At 44.7% G+C, this 18,523-nt stretch overlaps 1 protein-coding gene across 5 annotated transcripts in view; it reads right to left on the bottom strand.

Annotated features, from left to right (window-relative positions):
- Window positions 1-18,523, bottom strand: part of cdkl5 (cyclin-dependent kinase-like 5) — a 190,992-nt gene that overhangs the window by 78,240 nt on the left and 94,229 nt on the right. For all 5 annotated transcript variants that reach the window (XM_041211033.1, XM_041211034.1, XM_041211032.1 and 2 more), the window contains exons 5-6: window positions 4,867-5,003; window positions 3,715-3,835 (exon numbers count right to left, since the gene is read on the bottom strand). In XM_041211033.1, coding sequence (XP_041066967.1) covers window positions 3,715-3,835; window positions 4,867-5,003 — 258 coding nt within the window. The remainder of the gene's footprint in view (window positions 1-3,714; window positions 3,836-4,866; window positions 5,004-18,523) is intronic.

An 18,523-nucleotide genomic window follows, 5' to 3' on the forward strand; every position in this document is an offset into this window, starting at 1 on the left:
TCGAGGGCCAAAGACACCCTTGCCTTGACTTCAGATAAGTTCCACTCACCCCCTTATCAGTCATGAACAGCTATCAGGGATCCTTGAGGTTCCCAACCAGCACTGTGCCCCCCACACCCTTAACCCTCAACCCACCATCTATCATTCTCAAGACCTCGGGAATACCATTCATGGTATTATATCCCTTGCTCTTCCCACAGTCATTCTGGACCTCCAGCTTTCTGACATAGAGGTTCATGGTCCAGTGCCCTTCCTACCAACCCCCTCACCCACACCCCCCAAATGCCCATGATGCTACCAACTCCCTCCATGCCTCAGTCAGAAGCTGTCCTTCAGCTCATACTCTCCTCCAGCTCCCGATCTTGCTGGGATCCAGCTGGAAGGAGACCAATGGGTCAGGAATCAATGCTACTGCATTCGGAGCATGACCATACCAAGGAGAACACACCGGTGCATGCATCTCATCCTCGTGATTATTAAGGTGTTCCTTTAGTTGGCCAATTGGGTTCACCTTTAACTCCAACCACATATGAAGACCCTCCTCTCATTTCAAGGGATCACAATTTCACAGCAACTACGTTTTCCCTTTGATACTGAAAAAAAGGTGCGTGTCACCTTTTAAACACATTCCATCTCCTACCCTGACACCCACCAACCTCCTAATACTAGGCCAATCCAATATAATCATTTCTTCCCCCCTCTATTATCTTTGACGCTATAACCATCACCCTCAACACTATAACCATCACCCTTCACTTTCCTCTGAGCCTACACCTGCTACCATCCCCATGACCTGACCCCTCCTGTAATCCATGCCAACTGTCTTCTCTATTTCCATTATAACCCTCCATGAGACCATCTGTTACCCAACATTATCCTGGATCTGCCACCCTACTGCAACACAACCCCCCCCCTTCCCACTATCAATGTTCTGTCCGCTGCCCAGTAGCCTTAGTTCAACCCCCAAGGCCTCACTGTAGACAGCACCGACTCCACCCTTTCCCACCATCCCTGCCGAGAAACCCACACCCCCCCATCTACTGACAGCTCCATATCCAAGACACAAGGCCCTTTCCTTCACTCCCATGTCTATCCTTGCCTTTCCTCCCAACCCGGCACTCCAGCCTGTCTCCCTCCCTGCCCGCTTTTTGGCCTCCCACTCAATTAAGTTCCCTGGCCCGCCTTGCTTCCCACTCCCAGGACCAGCACAAGATTCCGCCCTATGTCTGAGCAGATGACAAATACAAAATTAATATCCTATTATCATTGTACACAGAAAAATTTGCACCCTAATTATCAGTGTATTGGATGGAAGACTCGGTCCTCAATATGTTGTGTTCCACGTAAAATTAATTTTTACAAATAGAGCAATTGCAAGTTCACACATAAAGATAAGCAATTGGCAAAATCAGTTACAATAACATGTTTGACTTTTCCACGTGGCCATTACAAGAGTAGCACAATGCTGAGTGAATTCACATAATCTCAGAAGAATTCCTGTGACAACAAATTTAAGTATTTGGCTGAAAAGGATGAAGTAAGGTAGAAAATGAAGATAAAAGCAAAAAACTGCGGATGCTGGAAATCCAAAACAAAAACAGAAATACCTGGAAAAACTCAGCAGGTCTTGGCAGCATTGGTGGAGAAGAGCACAGTTGACGTTTCGAGTCCTCATGGCCCTTCAATAGAACGAAGTAAAAATAGGAAAGGGGAGAAATATAAGCTGGTTTAAGGAGGGGGGGGGGGGTGTTGGGACAAGACGAGCTAGGTAAATGGCCAGTGATGGGTGGAGATAACCAAAAGATGTCACAGACAAAATGCCTGTCTCTTTATGGGGTATGTGGAACATTCCTTGTTCCAGTCCTACTCCGCCCCCTCCCACAACTCTTTCTCCAGTACATCGATGATCACTTCAGTGCTGCTCATGCTCTCGTCGGGATCTGGAAAAATTTATTAATTTTGCTTCCAACTTCCACCCCTCCATCATTTTCACATGGTCTATCTCTGACACTTCCCTTCCCTTCCTTGACCTCTCTGTCTCAATTTCTGATGATAGACTGTCCACCAATATCCACGACAAGCCTACCGACTCCCACAGCTACCTTGACTATAGCTCCTCACACCCTGCCGAGAAACCCACACCCCCCATCTACTGACAGCTCCACATCCAAGACACAAGGCCCTTTCCTTCACTCCCATGTCCATCCTTGCCTTTCCTCCCAATCCGGCACTCTAGCCTGCCTCCCTCCCTGCCCCAGGCTCCCTGCCTGCTTTTTGGCCTCCCACTCAATTAAGTTCCCTGGCCCGCCTTGCTTCCCACTCCTAGGACCAGGTAAGGACTCCATCCCATTCTCTCAGTTCCTTCGCCTCCATCGCATCTATTCTGATGATGTCACTTTCAAAAACAGTTCCTCTGACATGTCCTCCTTCTTCCTCAACTGAGGTTTTCCACCCACAGGGCCCTCAACCGTGTCCGGCCCATCTCCCGCGCATCCGCCCTCACACCTTCTCCCCTCTCCCAAAAACATGATAGGGTCCCCCTTGTCCTCACTTATCACCCCACCAGCCTCCGCATTCAAAGTATCATCCTCCGCCATTTCCGCCAACTCCAGCATGATGCCACCACCAAACACATCTTCCCTTCACCCCACTGGCGGCATTCCGCAGGGATCGTTCCCTCCCGGACACACTGGTCCACTCCACCATCACCCCCTACTGCTCAAACCCTCCCACGGCACCTTCCCATGCAACCGCAGAAGATGCAACACCTATCCCTTCACTTCCCCTCTCCTCACCGTCCAAGAGCCCAAACACTCTTTTCAAGTGAAGCAGCATTTCACTTGCACCTCCCTCAACTTAGTCTACTGCATCCGTTGCTCCCAATGCGGTTTCCTCTACATTGGAGAGACCAAACGCAGATTGGATGACCGCTTTGCAGAACACCTTCGGTCTGTCCGCTAGCATTACCCAGACTTCCCTGTCGTTTGCCATTTCAACACTCCACCCTGCTCTTATGCCCATATGTCCGTCCTTGGCTTGCTGCATTGTTCCAGTGAAGCTCAACGCAAACTGGAGGAACAGCACCTCATCTTCTGACTAGGCACTTTACAGCCTTCCGGACTGAATATTGAGTTCAACAATTTTAGATCATGAACTCTCTCCTCCATCCCCACCCCCTTTCCGTTTTTTTCCCCCTCCTTTTTGTTTTTTCCAATAATTTATATAGATTTTTCTTTTCCCACCTATTTCCATTATTTTTAAATGTATTTCTGTCCATTGTTTTATCTCTACCTTCTAGTCTTTTTAGTATTCCTTCACCCCACCCCACCCCCACTAGAGCTATCTGTACCTTGTTTGTCCTGCTTTCTACCCTTAATTAGCACATTCCTTTAGATAATATCACCACCTTCAACACCTCTTTGTCCTTTTGTCTGTGACATCTTTTGGTTATCTCCACCTATCACTGGCCATTTACCTAGCTCTTCTTGTCCCAACAGCAGCACCACCCCCCCCCCCAAACCAGCTTATATTTCACCCCTTTCCTATTTTTACTTAGTTCTGTTGAAGGGTCATGAGGACTCGAAACGTCAATTGTGCTCTTCTCCACCGATGCTGCCAGACCTGCTGAGTTTTTCCCGGTATTTCAGAAAATGAAGATATATGTGTTGTTGTTGAAATAAAGGATTCCAAAGTTGTTACTTTTGTAGTAGTTACCTCGATGGACAATATCATTCTTGTGGCACCAATGAATTGCTTTGATTAGTTGGTAGATATAGTTTCGCACTTTTTCAGGTTGAACACCATTTGGCATCTCTTCAAGTAATTCAAGCATGTTCTGAAAACCAAACAAACATGTTCTTTCCATACTGTCATAAAGAGGTAAACAGAAAAGCAAATCTTACTAAGTTTAGAAATACTGCACTTGGATAGTGAGAATCATTTGAAAGCATATATTGCAATGATATTTTTAAAATGGGAACATCAAATGTTAGTTAGCTTTATAACATAAGTTCCTTCATTATCCATATTTTCACCAGCAACAAATTAAGCAAAATTATTTTAATAAGCACACCAGCAAATTTCGAAACCAATATCTCATATTTTGTGCAATCTTTTGCCCTTCACCGTCATAGTGACATTTTTTCCAACCCTATTTTGAAGGGAGTGAGTCAAGCTGAGGCACAATTAATCTTGGGAGTTCTCCAGTAGTTTGGCTAAAGGGCTATTTGTCACGTTTGCCTCAACAGAAGAGTTTAGAAAGACTTGATTGTGGGTGACGTTCTAGTCTCATGCGTCCCTGGTTTTAATCATTCTACCATCGTCAGGCAGGCCTTCAGCTGTCTAAGGTTGAAGCTCTGGAATTCATTCCCGAAACCTTCCGATCTCTCTCTTCCTTTATAATGGTTCTTAAAACCTACCTGTTTGATCAATCATCTGGTCATCTGGTCTAACATCTTATGTGGCTTAATGTCAAATTTTGTTTGATAGTGCTCCTGTGAAGCGCCATGGGATGTTTGCAAGTCATTGTCAATCTTCTTATCTGCGCACACTGCAAATTTCCAGCAATGGTCACTGGGTAGTGACCAGGGGCAGGAACCCTGGGTTCATTTCCTCATCCTATGCCCAGGCAAATATGAGATCACCTTCTTACTTCAGTCAGTTCTTTGGCTGACATCTTCTAGCCTAGCAGAACAAAGATGGAAACTGGGATCCTTGTAATCTGCACACCTGACTACCACATCACGTGATGCATTTGCACATTCACCAAGTGGGGAAAGCTTCCCACCTAAAGCTATTGAAGGAGAAAGCGCCACTTATATCAGACAGAAAAATCTCTAACTTAGAAGCTGTTCTGTTATCACTCACCTTCTCTACATATTCAAACACTAAATAAAGTTTTCCTCTTCTTCGAAAAGCCTCCTTAAGTTCAACAATATTTTCTTGCTTTAGAGTACGGAGCATTTTAAGCTCTCTTAACGTTGTCTCCTTAACTTCTTCATTTTCTGGAAAAGAAACACTAAATATTACATGCGGTAACTTTATTTCCCCTTCAAATATTGATTAAAACGTAAGGCTTCATTAAACACTAAATAAATATGCATTAGTTTAAAAGGATTTTGCCTGAAGGAAAGAAGTAAACCAACATAAGCTTTGTCTTTCATTTCTTCTTTCCTTTCAAAATAGTTCTTTCATCTTCTTCATTGAAAGGAGAAAATAAATTACAAAGTTTAATTTGCTCTCATGGGGTCAGTATGATATCAGTTACAAGATTGACAAAGGGGTCCAATACACGTTTTCTTGGATGCCTCCTTTATCCACAAGTCAAGAAAGATGAAACCTCATGTTGCCAAAGGTGCTGGGTTCTTGATTAGTGGTGGCAGGATGAACTGAGCTTAAATGTGTGATCATCAAGCATGACAGGCAAGGTAAGTTTCTAGTGTTTACCTTCCTGGATCACTTGAACTCAGATATGCAACAACAATTTCCCAAAGAAAACCAATTGAACAGTCAGATAACTTATTGCAGAAGCTGTTCACCTTGAAAGGTCGATAACTGAAGCAGTGCTGAAATTTGTTGGTGTTCGTAATTATAACATGTAACTGACCTGTTAACCAATGAGTTATTTTACCAAATCATTATTTTTCTTAAAGGTCTACAGGCAGAATCAGATTTGCACTAATACGGTAACAGGTGGGAAGAAGAACTTTTTACCCGCCGGGCACGATGGCGGCTTTTTACGCCATATCATCTCAATCCAGCCTCATTAATCATGCATTCCCGGGAAACATGTCGGGTCACTGGCAGGCGACCTCTCATTCACCCGCCACGTCATCACTTTGCCGCTTCCTCATGCCAGGCATCATCTTTTAAAGTGCAGCTGCATGCACACCTCTCAGCACTTCCAGCACAGGACTACAAAACAGAAGATATGGCCCCGAGAAACAGGAAGACTGCAGCCCTCCGATTCAGTGACACGTTCCTGGAATGCCTTTTAGATGCCGTGGAGGACTGCTGTGATGCCCTTGACCCCTGCTCTGGCTGCAGGGCAGGCAGCAACATCACCAATCTGGCTTGGGAAATGGTGGCAGCAGTGTTCACTGCCAACGCCTTGTAAAAGAGGACAATCACCCAGTACCGAATGATCTCCTCCATTCTCATCATTCTCAACTCACACACTCACAAACCCATCACACATCCACAGGGATCTCACTCACTACCAGATCAAGGGACATCACCATTCACACTCCAACACACACCTTCATTGTCCTCATCCCGTCCATGGAACCACCCACACATGCTAGGTATACTTATCCTCTTGCCTGGCATGCATCCTACTTACACGCTCTCCATCTGTATTCATGCAGGACAAGCTGACACACAAGAGAGAGAGATCGCAGACTGGTAGAGAAATGCCCAATATCAAGGTCCTCACAGACGTTGAAAATAGAGTCACACTGCTGGCCAGCGAAATTCTGGACCATAGCTGTGCTGAAGGGCATGTCAACAGTGCTCAACCAAGTGAGGATCAGCAGTGCAACATCCATCAGACAACCATGCTGTGAGTAATGTGTCCTGTTTCACAGGCCACTGCCATGCACTAATTATCTCTCCATGCTTTCGGAGGCACTTCTGGGAAACAGCCCAGCTAGTCCACAACCCAAGCCTTGAAGACATCTCTGAAGAGGAATCTGCTGAAACCCTCATTGAAGACCAGTCACAGCGCTCATCACCCACACCCTCCACCAGTGCAGACACACACACCTCAGTGGGACCAAGCTTTAGAGTAGCTTGGTGTCACAATCTGGTGAGCACGATGCACTGTCTGATCCACAGCAGGTAACAGCACGGATTTCCCTGGTTTCCACTTCAGAGGACTGCTGGAGGCCAGAAATTTGCTGAGTCCGAGTTAGGTGATGAGCCTTTGGACTCGGTCATACCTCAGTTGCTGGAGCTGCAAAGGCAAGCTCGCAAACATCAGGAAAGGATGTCCGCTGTGCTCCTCAGATTGCAAGGCATGATAGAGGAGTCTGTCTGCCTTCAGTCTGAGATGATAGCGCTGGCATGCCAAAGCACTGAGGTCAACACTGGTGGGATGGTGGCTGCCATCAAGGCCTTGGTCCAGGACATTGGTCCTGCACAGCTGCATGGACTCAACACCATCACTGACGCCACAGTTGGCCTCCAACAGTGTTTATGCGAAAGGGGTGCGGAGCAGCTCTATCTCACTCCAGCTTTCCCTTCTCCTCAAGGGGTCAGCTAGGGGTCCTTGGGCACCCACAGGGAGGAGGATCAGCAGGTGCACACCTCGGGGCCATCCACCAGGTGACTCCAGGAGTGTTCAGCCCATCCGAATCCCCTGTTCCTGTAACCCCAGCAGCTCCAGACCAGTTCCACACTGGTCACACAGCAGGACCCCAAAAGCAGGCCAGGGCCACCAGGTCTCAGCCCTCCAGAGGACACACCTGTCAGGTCATCACAGGCAGTGCATAGCAATCAGCAGGCTGCCTCCACCTCCACTGTGGGTGCGGAGGCAGCACCATGGTGTAGTGACAGGGTTAGGAAAGTTAAGAAGATGTAACTCTTTCGAGTACAAACACGTTTCCATCTGTTTCAGATGAAGTTACATTGTTTCATAGTTTGCCATTGTGAGATTTGAACTCTTGATCTTGGGGTTACAAACCCAGTACCATAACCACTTGGCTATTTAGGCCAAGCAAGTTACATTGTTTCATAGTTTGCCATTGTGAGATTTGAACTCTTGATCTTGGGGTTCCAAACCCAGTACCATAACCACTTGGCTATTTAGGCCAAGCTGCCATTGTGAGATTTGAACTCTTGATCTTGGGGTTACAAACCCAGTACCATAACCACTTGGCTATTTAGGCCAAGCCTAAGTTAAGAAGATGTAACTCTTTCGAGTACAAACATGTTTCCATCTGTTCCTATTCAGATGAAGTTACATTGTTTCATAGTTTGCCATTGTGAGATTTGAACTCTTGATCTTGGGGTTACAAACCCAGTACCATGACCACTTGGCTATTTAGGCCAAGCCTAAGTTAAGAAGATGTAACTCTTTCGAGTACAAACATGTTTCCATCTGTTCCTATTCAGATGAAGTTACATTGTTTCATAGTTTGCCATTGTGAGATTTGAATTCTTGATCTTGGGGTTACAAACCCCGTACCATAACCACTTGGCTATTTAGGCCAAGCAAAATGTGATTTTCGTGGTTTAGCATCTCTTTCTTTTGTAACCCTTTCGAGTACAAACCCGTTTCCATCTGTTTCAGATGAAGTTACATTGTTTCATAGTTATCCATTGTGAGATTTGAACTCTTGATCTTGGGTTCCAAACCCAGTACCATAACCACTTGGCTATTTAGGCCAAGCCTAAGTTAAGAAGATGTAACTCTTTCAAGTACAAACCCGTTTCCATCTGTTTCATAGGGTGCCATTGTGAGATTTGAACTCTTGATCTTGGAGTTCCAAACCCAGTACCATAACCACTTGGCTATTTAAGCCAAGCCTAAGTTAAGAAGATGTAGTTGCACAGCCTGGGCATGAGTGTTAATCACTTGTGCATAATGTTAATTTTGTTAATAAACTCCCAAGAATGTCTCTTTGCCTATGGCTCTTTGTTCTGATGAGCAATGTTCGTGTCGCTCAGTTGTGAAACCTTGGTCCCTGCACAAAATAAAGTTAGGCGCCTCACTCCAGGGCCTCTTCCCTGTGCTTTGTACAACATTCCCAGCACACTGATGGTGTGCCTTTACTATTACTGTTCACATCAGTCATGCCTGAACCTCGATGGGGTTTATCGTTGTCGTCAGAATGTCCTGGGCTGGCGATACAGAGTTCCGTCATTCTCTCTGTGTGCTCCCAGCACCTTGGAGGTGAGGCTGGCCCCCCATCCCATCAGCATCTGTGCCCAGTGACAGTGTGGTCCTGAAGGGTTCAGCTCACAAATGATGTCAGAGGATCAGGGGAAGTTAAAGTTTCCTTGCTGCATCTCCATGATATGACCCTGTTCACAGACTGCAAGCGAGGTGCCATCAGCCAGACAAGAGTCAGACATTCACATACTTCTGTCGAAGGGTCATGAGGACTCGAAACGTCAACTCTTTTCTTCTCCACCGATGCTGCCAGACCTGCTGAGTTTTTCCAGGTAATTCTGTTTTTGATTCACATAATCTACGTGAGGATCTATGGTGTCCCCACTGCATGTTGTCATCATCCTCTGGGAAAATAGGGACTATAGGCATCCACGGCGTCTCCAAGACAGGAGCATTATCACAGAGGATACGCAAGGTGCCATCAGCCAGACAAGAGTCAAATGTTCACAGATGCAAAGAGAGGATTTATGAAGTCTCCTCACTGCATGTCATCATCATCCTCCATGAATCTAATAGCGATGAGGGCCTCCCGAGCAGACCTGCCTCATCTGGCCAGTGAGATGGCCTCATCGCCGGCATCCTCGCCTTTGGGGACCTCCACACCCTCATCCCTGTCAACGTCCTCCTCTTTGGAGGAGAGGTGCAGCTCCTCCATCTCCTCCTCAGCCAGCTCATCTCCTCATTGCAGCACCAGGTTGTGAAGGGCACAGCAGACGATGACGATGCACGACACCCTCTGTGGACTATATTGCAGGACTCCAACAGACCAGTCCAGGCATTGGAACCTCATTTTCAACATTCTGAATATTTGCTCCACCAAGATGCGAGTTGCAGCATGAGCCTCGTTGTATCTTCTCTCTGCTGCAGTCTAAGGCCGCCGCACAGGTGTCATCAGTCACATCCTCTGCGGGTAGCCCTTGTCCCTAAGGAGCCAGCCTGCAGCCTCTGTGGACCTGGAAGATGTCAGGGATCTCAGGCCTTCTGAAATGTAGAAGTCGTGGATACTCCCTAGGAACCGTGCACAGACCTGCAGGATGTATTTGTGGTGGTCGCACACCAGTTGAACATTCAACAAGTGCAAGACCTTGCAGTTGACATAGTTGACCGCTTGCTGCCACGTTGAGTATAGTCGATGACACCCTGCACCTGTGGAAAACCTGAGATCTGGGAAAATCCCACTGCTCTTGCATCCTGACTTTCCTGATCCTGGGTGAAATGCACAAAGCTGTGTGCCTTCATGAAGGTGGCGTCCATGACCTCATGGGTGCATTTGTGCGTGCAGGTTTGCAATATCCCACAGAGGTCACCTGTGGAGCCCAAAAAGGAGCCACTTTGTGGGTGCCAATCAAGCAGGCTGCTTTGTCCTGGATGGTGTCAAGCTTCTTGAGTGTTGTGGGAGCTGTACTCATCCAGGCAAGTGAGGAGTATTCCTTGATGGCGGACATGCTTTGGGGAGTCAGGAGGTAAGTTACTCATCGCAGGATTCCGAGCCTCTGACCTGTTCTTGTAGCCACATTATTTATATGACTAGTCCAGTTCAGCTTCTGGTCAATGGTAACCCCCAGGATGTTGATAGTGGGGGGTTTTCAGTGATGGTAATGCCATTCAATGTCAAGGGGCGATGGTTTGATTACCTCCTGTTGGAGATAGGCATTGCCACTTGTGTGGCCCGAATGTTACTTGCCACATGACAGACAGGATTTCTAAAATGTCTAGAGTTTCCTCGGTGACAGTGTTCTCCCCAGAGTACAACTCAAGGTTGTGTTCCACCCATCTCTCCAACCATTTATTGCAGTTGGTGATGACGTCCCCACTTTTGATTTCAGTGGAGCTGTTTTCTTTACTGATGAACCTGTTGCCTTATTGGTCCTTTCACACATGCCTTTTGAATTTCCTGTGTTGATAGACATCTGGATATTCTGAAGAAGTTGTAACCAGTAGTCATTGGCACAACACTTAGTGATCTGTTAAACTTTACTTCAAGTGGCTCTCAGTGCATTTAGAGTCTTCTCTCTTGGACCTCTCTTGTAATTAATAAAAACAGATGCTTGGCTTCAATGATAGATTCCATCACAGTCACGTTATCTTTGAACCAGTCAGCACTTTCCGCTCTTGCTTCCCACATGTTGAGAGTTCATGTTGTAGATGCTATTGTGAATTATGTTTCATTTTGTTTCTGCACTGTGTGGGGGAATGCTGGAGAGCACTTGTTCAATTGAGTCAAGGAACTGTTAGTATTTCTTTGGGTAAGCAGTATGGCTGGCATTAATATGACAACAGCATTTCTGCTTTGAATGAAAAAATTTCAAGGGTTGCATCCTAACTCTGATGCACACCAGGAAGTGATCTGCATCCTAGTCAGCACTGTGGCAGCTGCATATGTTTGAATGTTGTTCAAAGTCTCGTCCGGTTATGATCAAATCCAGCTGGTGCTGAATCCCTGATCTTGGATGTCTCCAGGAAACCGTGTGGTTTATTCATAAAGAAGGTGTTAGTTACACAAAGCTTATGATAGCAGAGAAGCTCAAGTAGTTTCTATCCATTCTCATTCTTTCCCAGGCCATATCTGAGGCAGGAGGGCCCGCTCTTGTGCTGAAATCCCCCAGTAAGTAAAGATGCTCTGACTTAGGGATTCTGCTAATAAGTGTCAAGCTCCTCACAGAACTGGTCTTTCACCTCTGCAGTGCAGCACAGTGTTGGAGAATAGATTGTCATGACATTAACTGACCCTATTTGAGTTGAGAGGCAGATGGAGAGAATACATTCTGAACCATTTGTGGAGAGTTCTATCATCAAGAGTAGTTAGTTCCTTACAGTGAAGCCTACAACTTGCTCACGTTTCCTCCAAATTCTTCCCCTGCCAGCTGAACATTAACATCTATCTTCCAGTGATCTGTTCTCAGTAGTCTCTTGTGGGGAACCTATGTCAATGTTCAACCTATTAAGTTCCATGTCAATGTCATCGACATATACAAGTTTGTCTGTCAATCCTGTGCACATGGTCCTGACGTTCCAATTGAAGAGTTGGCAAATGGTTTATTTTCCATTGTTTCACTTGTTTGTCTGCTGTTGTGGATTCCATCCATTTGTTGAGCATAGGCTCTAAGCTCTAAGCACCCATTGAAGCAGATGGACCTGGTGAATTGGCACCTTACTATTCGAGGGCTGTCTGACTTGAGGTGGGTGGTGGCTGACCAGTGGGACACGATGGTCCCTCCCACCATCAGAGACAGCCTGTAGCACCAATTTTCTGCACCAATCATGTTGGATTCATCTCTTGTAATTGCTGTCTCTCAAGCTTTGTTAATGCTCTGCAGCAAAACTGGAGTGCCCTCTCCATGATATAAGCCTGGGCAAAATTTATGGAGACTCTAAGCTGCCCAAATGTCAGCATCTCACGCTCTTGATCACCCAGTTGAGTCCAAAGGAATGTAAAATACTGCGTTTGGCACCAGCTTGTTTGCAGAAGTTGCCAGAAAGGTGACATAATTATACTTTATTCCGCTTTTGGGCTCCACTCCCTATTTTTTAAATCAGGGTTTATTCCCTTAGTCTTCAAGTCTCCCGAGGTACCCACAAGGCGGTGGAGCTATTCTCCCATAGCTGGGAGTTTGTTTCATGAGCGTCAGGGCATGTCCACATGCCAGTGGGCCTGCACACTGCATGTGTGGGGGCCAAACCTCCTCAGAGTTCATCTGAAGCTTTAGCATGGGGCCATGCGTTGCCACAAGGAGGCACAGCTGAGGACTTGCCAATGATGAAGCTGTGTACTGATGGAGAGATTTACACTTTTGGCTCTCTTTTTTGTATTACTGCTAGCTAGCGGTATAGGCTGAAAATGAAAAGCAAACTAGCATGTAAAAGCAGAAAGCATGCTAACTCTCCCACACACTAGATGCATCGCATCAACCTGTTGGACACTTCCAGGCCTAATCAAACCTCAAGTCAAGCAAACAGTCTGCCTGTTTCATCACTTACAATGTTCTCACTGAATTTAAAATCATACCCAGCTACCTGGATGAATCAATGTATTCATAGGAACAACACAAAGACATTCAGCCTTCAGCCCCTTGAGCCTGTTCTGTCATTCAGTTACATCATGGCTCATCTGTACATCAACTCAGTTCACCTTAGTTCCATATCTCCTGATACTCCTAGCTAACAAAAATCTATCGACCGCAATTTTGAAAATTTCAATTGACTCAGCCAGCACAGCCTTTTGGGGGAGCGGGTTCCAGATTTCCACTAACTTTTTTGTGAATAAGTACTTCCTGATTTCAATCTTAAATGGTCTAGTCCCAATTTTAAGATTACTTATGCCCTCTGGTTCTGTATTCTCCTACAAGAGGAAATTGTTTACTTGTGTTTGTACCCAATTGAAATCCTTTGTCATTTTCAACATTTTGTCGTAACACACCAGTGAATATACACTTCTGAAAATTCAAGGAGAAAAACTATTGGCCTGATATGGCCCCAGGTATCCTATGGACTAAATCTGTACCACACATTGAATAATGTTCATCAGTCACTTACTTGTAAAGCATCCCTGTCCTTCCTCTTGCATCAGAGCTCTAGGGATCTGTCTTTCGTGTGCAAAATTCTCAAATATAAGCCAATTGTAACAAGAATTGTAACAAAAGAAAATGAGACCAGTAGGCCTAGAATTCTATCACTGCCTAAAATGAAATTGAACTCTGAATGAGATTTGACCAGGGTCTGTTTGGAAGAGTATGTGTGGAAAGTGTCAGAAGTTTGCATAACCTCTTCCATCTTCACCAACTCCAACCCAATCCAGGAATCCCAAATGAGTGTCCAGAGTGAAACAAATAACATTTCTTCAACTATGTTAACCAAGAGGAGGGAAAATAGTGCATTAATTAAAGATGGCTATGGTCACAGACTTTATTCAATGGGAAACACAGCTAAAGGGGAAACTAAAATGCTTAGCAAGGACCAAAAAGTGCTGTCAAAATCAAGGATTTCACAAGATCCACGACAAAGGGATCTAGTTCTTCATAGTTTTCTTAATTCATCAGCACCAATATACATCAGAGAAGCAGCAAACTAGATGGCAGTGATACTCTGGGCAGCTGTACTCATGGGTGGGGATAAAGCAGGAATGTGCTTTGATGCTGATGTATGCAAAGGTGTGAACAAAAAATATTTGTTCAAATTCTTCAATTGTAAAGTTGAATTTCCCAAGTTACAGTCTTGTGTGTCAACAGTTGCTATCATAACATTGACATTGCTGGAAGCAAATGCAGAGCCAAAGATGATGCTCTGATCCTACAAAATTAATCAAACCAGAATCAACTATAAAATATCATCTTTTTGCTAATCCCTTCTGCTTCAAGTTTAGATAGCTAAGCAATATAAGAATTCCATTTTTAATACTGAAATTTGGCACAGTTCTGAAATAGTTTTAACAAGAGTTATAGTTCAAAACACTTATCATGAAATTGAATTAATTTCTATTTTAACTGCCTGACAACTTCCTAGCGTGTGGTCCAAGGATTTCTTCCCTGTACCAATTAATTGTTTAAGTAGGTAAGTTTTATTTTATTTTAATGTTAATATTAACAGTTTCATTAAAATGAACAAATGTTGTTCTATTCCTGAAAGCCAGACAGTCAAGGGTACAGCATACCTATACACTTTATAAGCTTTTATTTGCAGGGCTGCACATTAAAAACGTTCACCTCCAAACCCAAGAACCACAGTTTCAGTCTGCTCCTATATATAGGACATAAGAAATAGGAGCAGGAGTAAATCATATCACAAAGGGGTGGGGCGCGATGGTGTATCGGTATTGTCGCTGGACTAGTAACCCAGAGAAATGCTCTGGGGCCCTGGGTTCGAATCCCACCATGGAAGATGGTGGAATTTGAATTTAATAAAACAAAATCTGGAATTAAAAGTCTAATGATGGCCATGAAACCACTGTCGATTGTTGGTTCGCTAATGTCCTTTAAAGGAAGGAAATCGGCCGCCCAGACCCACAGCAATGTGGTTGCTCCTTAAATGCAAGGGCAATTAGGGATGGGCAATAAATGCTGGCCTAGTCAGCGAATCCTGCATCCCATGAGCGAATAAATCTGTCATTCAACATGATCATGGTTAAAATTCACTTTCCCTACTCACTAAATCCCTTGATCTTCTGACAGACCAGAAATCTGCCTATCCCAGCCTTAAATATATTCAGTGATGGAGCATCCACAACCATCTTGGATTGAGTGAAAAAATTTCTCGTCATCTCAGTCCTATATGATTGGCCCCTGATCATGAGACTGTGCCTCCATGTTCTAGATTCCCTAGCCAGGGGAATGCTATCAAGCCCTTTCAGAATCTTATATGTCTCAATGAGATCACCTCTCATTCTTCCAAACTACAAAGAACACAGACCCAATTTACTTAATGTCTTATCATAGGAAAATCTTCTAATCCCAGGGGCCAATCTAGTGGACCTTCACTGTCCTACTTCTAATATCTTTCTTTAAATACGGAGACCAAAACTGCACACTATATTCCAGGTGTAGTCTTACTGAAGCTCTACAGGATTACGAACATAAGAACAAGAAGCAGGAGTAGGCTATTCGGCCCCTCAAGCCTGCCCCACAATTTAATAAGATCATGGCTGATCTAATAGTAACATGAAATCTGCATCCCACCTACCACCGATAACCTATCCCCCCCTTGCTTACCGAGTATCTATCTACCTCTGCCTTAAAAATATTCAAAGACTGTACTTCCACCACCTTTTCAGGAAGAAAGTTCCAAAGACTCACAACACTCTGAGTGAAAAAGTTTTGTCTCATCCCTGTCTTACATGGGCAACCCTTTATTTTTAAACAGTGACCCCTGGTTCTACATTCTCCCACATGAAGGGACATCCTCTCCACAGCCACCCTGTCAAGGCCCCTCAGGATCTTATATGTTTCAATCAAGTCGCCTCTTACTCTTCTAGACTCCAGCGTATACAAGCCTAGTCTGTCCAACCTTTCCTCCTAGGACAACCCACGTATTCCAGATATTAGTCTGTAAATCTTCTCTGAGCTACTTCCAATGCACTTACACCCTTCCTTAAATAAGGTGACCAATCCTGTATACAGTACTCTAAATGTGGTCTCACCAATGCCCTGTACAATTGAAGCATAAACTCCCTACTTTTGTATTCAATTCCCGTCACAATAAATGATAACATTCTATTAGCTTTCCTAATTACTTGCTGCACTTGCATACCAGCCTTTTGTGATTCATGCAATAGGACACCCAGATCCCTCTGCACCCTCTCACCATTTAGATAATATGCTTCTCTTTTATTCTTCCTGACAAAATGGACAATTTCACATTTTCCCATATTAAACTCCATCTGCCAGATCTTTGCCCACTCACTTAACCTATCTATATCTGTTTGTAGCCTCCTTATATCCTCTTCACAACTTACTTTCCTATCAATCTTTGTGTCATCAGCAAATTTGGCGACTATCCCTTCATCCAAGTCCTTTATAAAAATTGCAAACAGTTGAGGTCCCAGCATTGATCCCTGTGGCACACCACTCGTTACATCTTGCTAACCTGAAAAATACCCATTTATGCCTACTCTTTGCTTCCTGTTAGCCAGCCAATCTTCTATCCATGCCAATATGTTACTCCCCATACCATGAGCTTTTATTTTCCGCAATAACCTTTGATGTGGCACCTCATCAAATATCTTCTGGAAATCTAAGTGCAGTACATCCACAGGTTCCCCTTTATTCACAGCACATGTTACTTCCTCAAAGAACTCCAATAAGTTGGTTAAACACAATTTCTCTTTCACAAAACAACGTTGACTCTGCCTGGTGACCGTGAGCTTATCCAAGTGCCCTGTTATAACTTCTTTAACAATAGCTCCTAACATTTTCCCTACGACAGATGTTAAGCTAACTGGCCTGTAGTTTCCCGCTTTATGTCTCCCTCCCTTTTTGAATAATGGAGTTACATTTGCTATCTTCCAATCTAATGGGACCTTCCCTGAATCTAGGGAGTTTTGGAAAATTAAAACTAATGCATCAACTATTTCACTAGACACTTCTTTGTAGAAAGACCTCTTTATTCTTGTACACTAATCCCTCTTGCAATAAAGGCCAACATGCCATTTACCTCCCTAATTGCTTGCTAAAACAGCATGCTAACTTTTGTTCTTTATATGAGGACATTCAAGTCTCTCTGAATATCAACATTTACAAGTTTTGGGGGTGAGAGTGGCCAAAGACAAAATAGTCTGAAAATTAGTAGCAGAAGACAAAAAGGTCTGAAAATTTTTTGTGACAAGAAATCATGTAATGATAATACTTTTTATGATCTGTAGTGAAATGCAAATGCTTCCAGAATGGAATTATTAAACTTCAAGCTGGTAGAAACATTAGTTTTCCCTTTGTTTAGCTTCTATTGCCATCCCCAAGTCTGTGGGCCAATGCGTTTGTATCAAATCACCCAAGTGGCCTCTGCACATCAGCATTCAATACAGCTCAGTGCAGATAATACAGGATGAAGTCCATATTAACAACAAAACATGACCTTGTTGGATTGGTACATGTGAAGCAAAGGACTATGGCAGGGCTTTGCGAACAATTTTCCAGCGTGAACCCATTTTAATTCACTATTTCTCTTTCTCAAGGGCAATTAGAGATAGGCAACAAATGCTGCCTTGCTAAAGACACCCACATCCCATTGTGAGGGAATTTATATTCCCAGGTTGCTTTGGTGGAAATTCCTGGTAGAGGCCGAGGACTACAACTCCCGGTGGAAGCCGAGGACTACAACTGCTTGTATGCCCAAGTGTTCCAGTGCAAGCAGAGAGCGTGGCAGGGTGACAGGCCACACATGCCAGATCCAACATTCCTCTGCAGCTGCAGGGATTGGGCAAGGCGCCTGCATTGTGGAGTGGCACAAAACAACGACCATGGGACCAGGATACAGTGCAAAGGTTAGCCCATGAGACAAGGTCAGTCAGGAGCAGTCGGAGAAGGTCAGCTCCATGCAGCTGAAGTGCGGCCGTTAGCTCCGAGCTGCTATGGGGCTGGGGCTTAGGGAAGCCCAGATGGAGTATCTGCTCAGTGCAGCGGAGAGTGGGGCTCAGGTAAGATGAGGTATGGTATCTGCTCGGCACTGTTGGGGGGATTTGAGCTTAGAGAAACAAAGGGCAGTGTCAGCTAAGTGAATCTGGATGTTGGGGCAAAGGAAAGCCCAGAAGTAGTGGTGTTCTGCTCGGAGTAGCTACAGAGCCGGAATTATGCTGGTAACCAGGTGCTGGGGTGCAACTTTGGGAATCCATTGAGACACAGTCTCAGAAGAGCTTGAACAACTGGGAGGCAAGCAGTCATTGTGGCAGTGTCAACTGGTTTAGCTGTTGAGAGGGAAATCAGAACCTATATCCTCAAAAGAGAAAAGCTGAGATCCCTCGTGAGAAAGACAGAGTTTAAAGGATTTTGTGACTCAGTGATCACTGACATCTGGGTGGATTGCTTAAAGGTTTTTGGGTTCTGATTTGTTTGTGTCTGCCATGTGCAGTTTGTCCTGTGTTCGACCACAGTTCGCCTGTCAATTCATGTTTACCTCATGCCGTATGTTAGAGTATAAGATAGACAG

The sequence above is a fragment of the Carcharodon carcharias genome, chromosome 18 (genome assembly GCF_017639515.1).
Source record: "Carcharodon carcharias isolate sCarCar2 chromosome 18, sCarCar2.pri, whole genome shotgun sequence".
NCBI lineage: Eukaryota > Metazoa > Chordata > Chondrichthyes > Lamniformes > Lamnidae > Carcharodon > Carcharodon carcharias.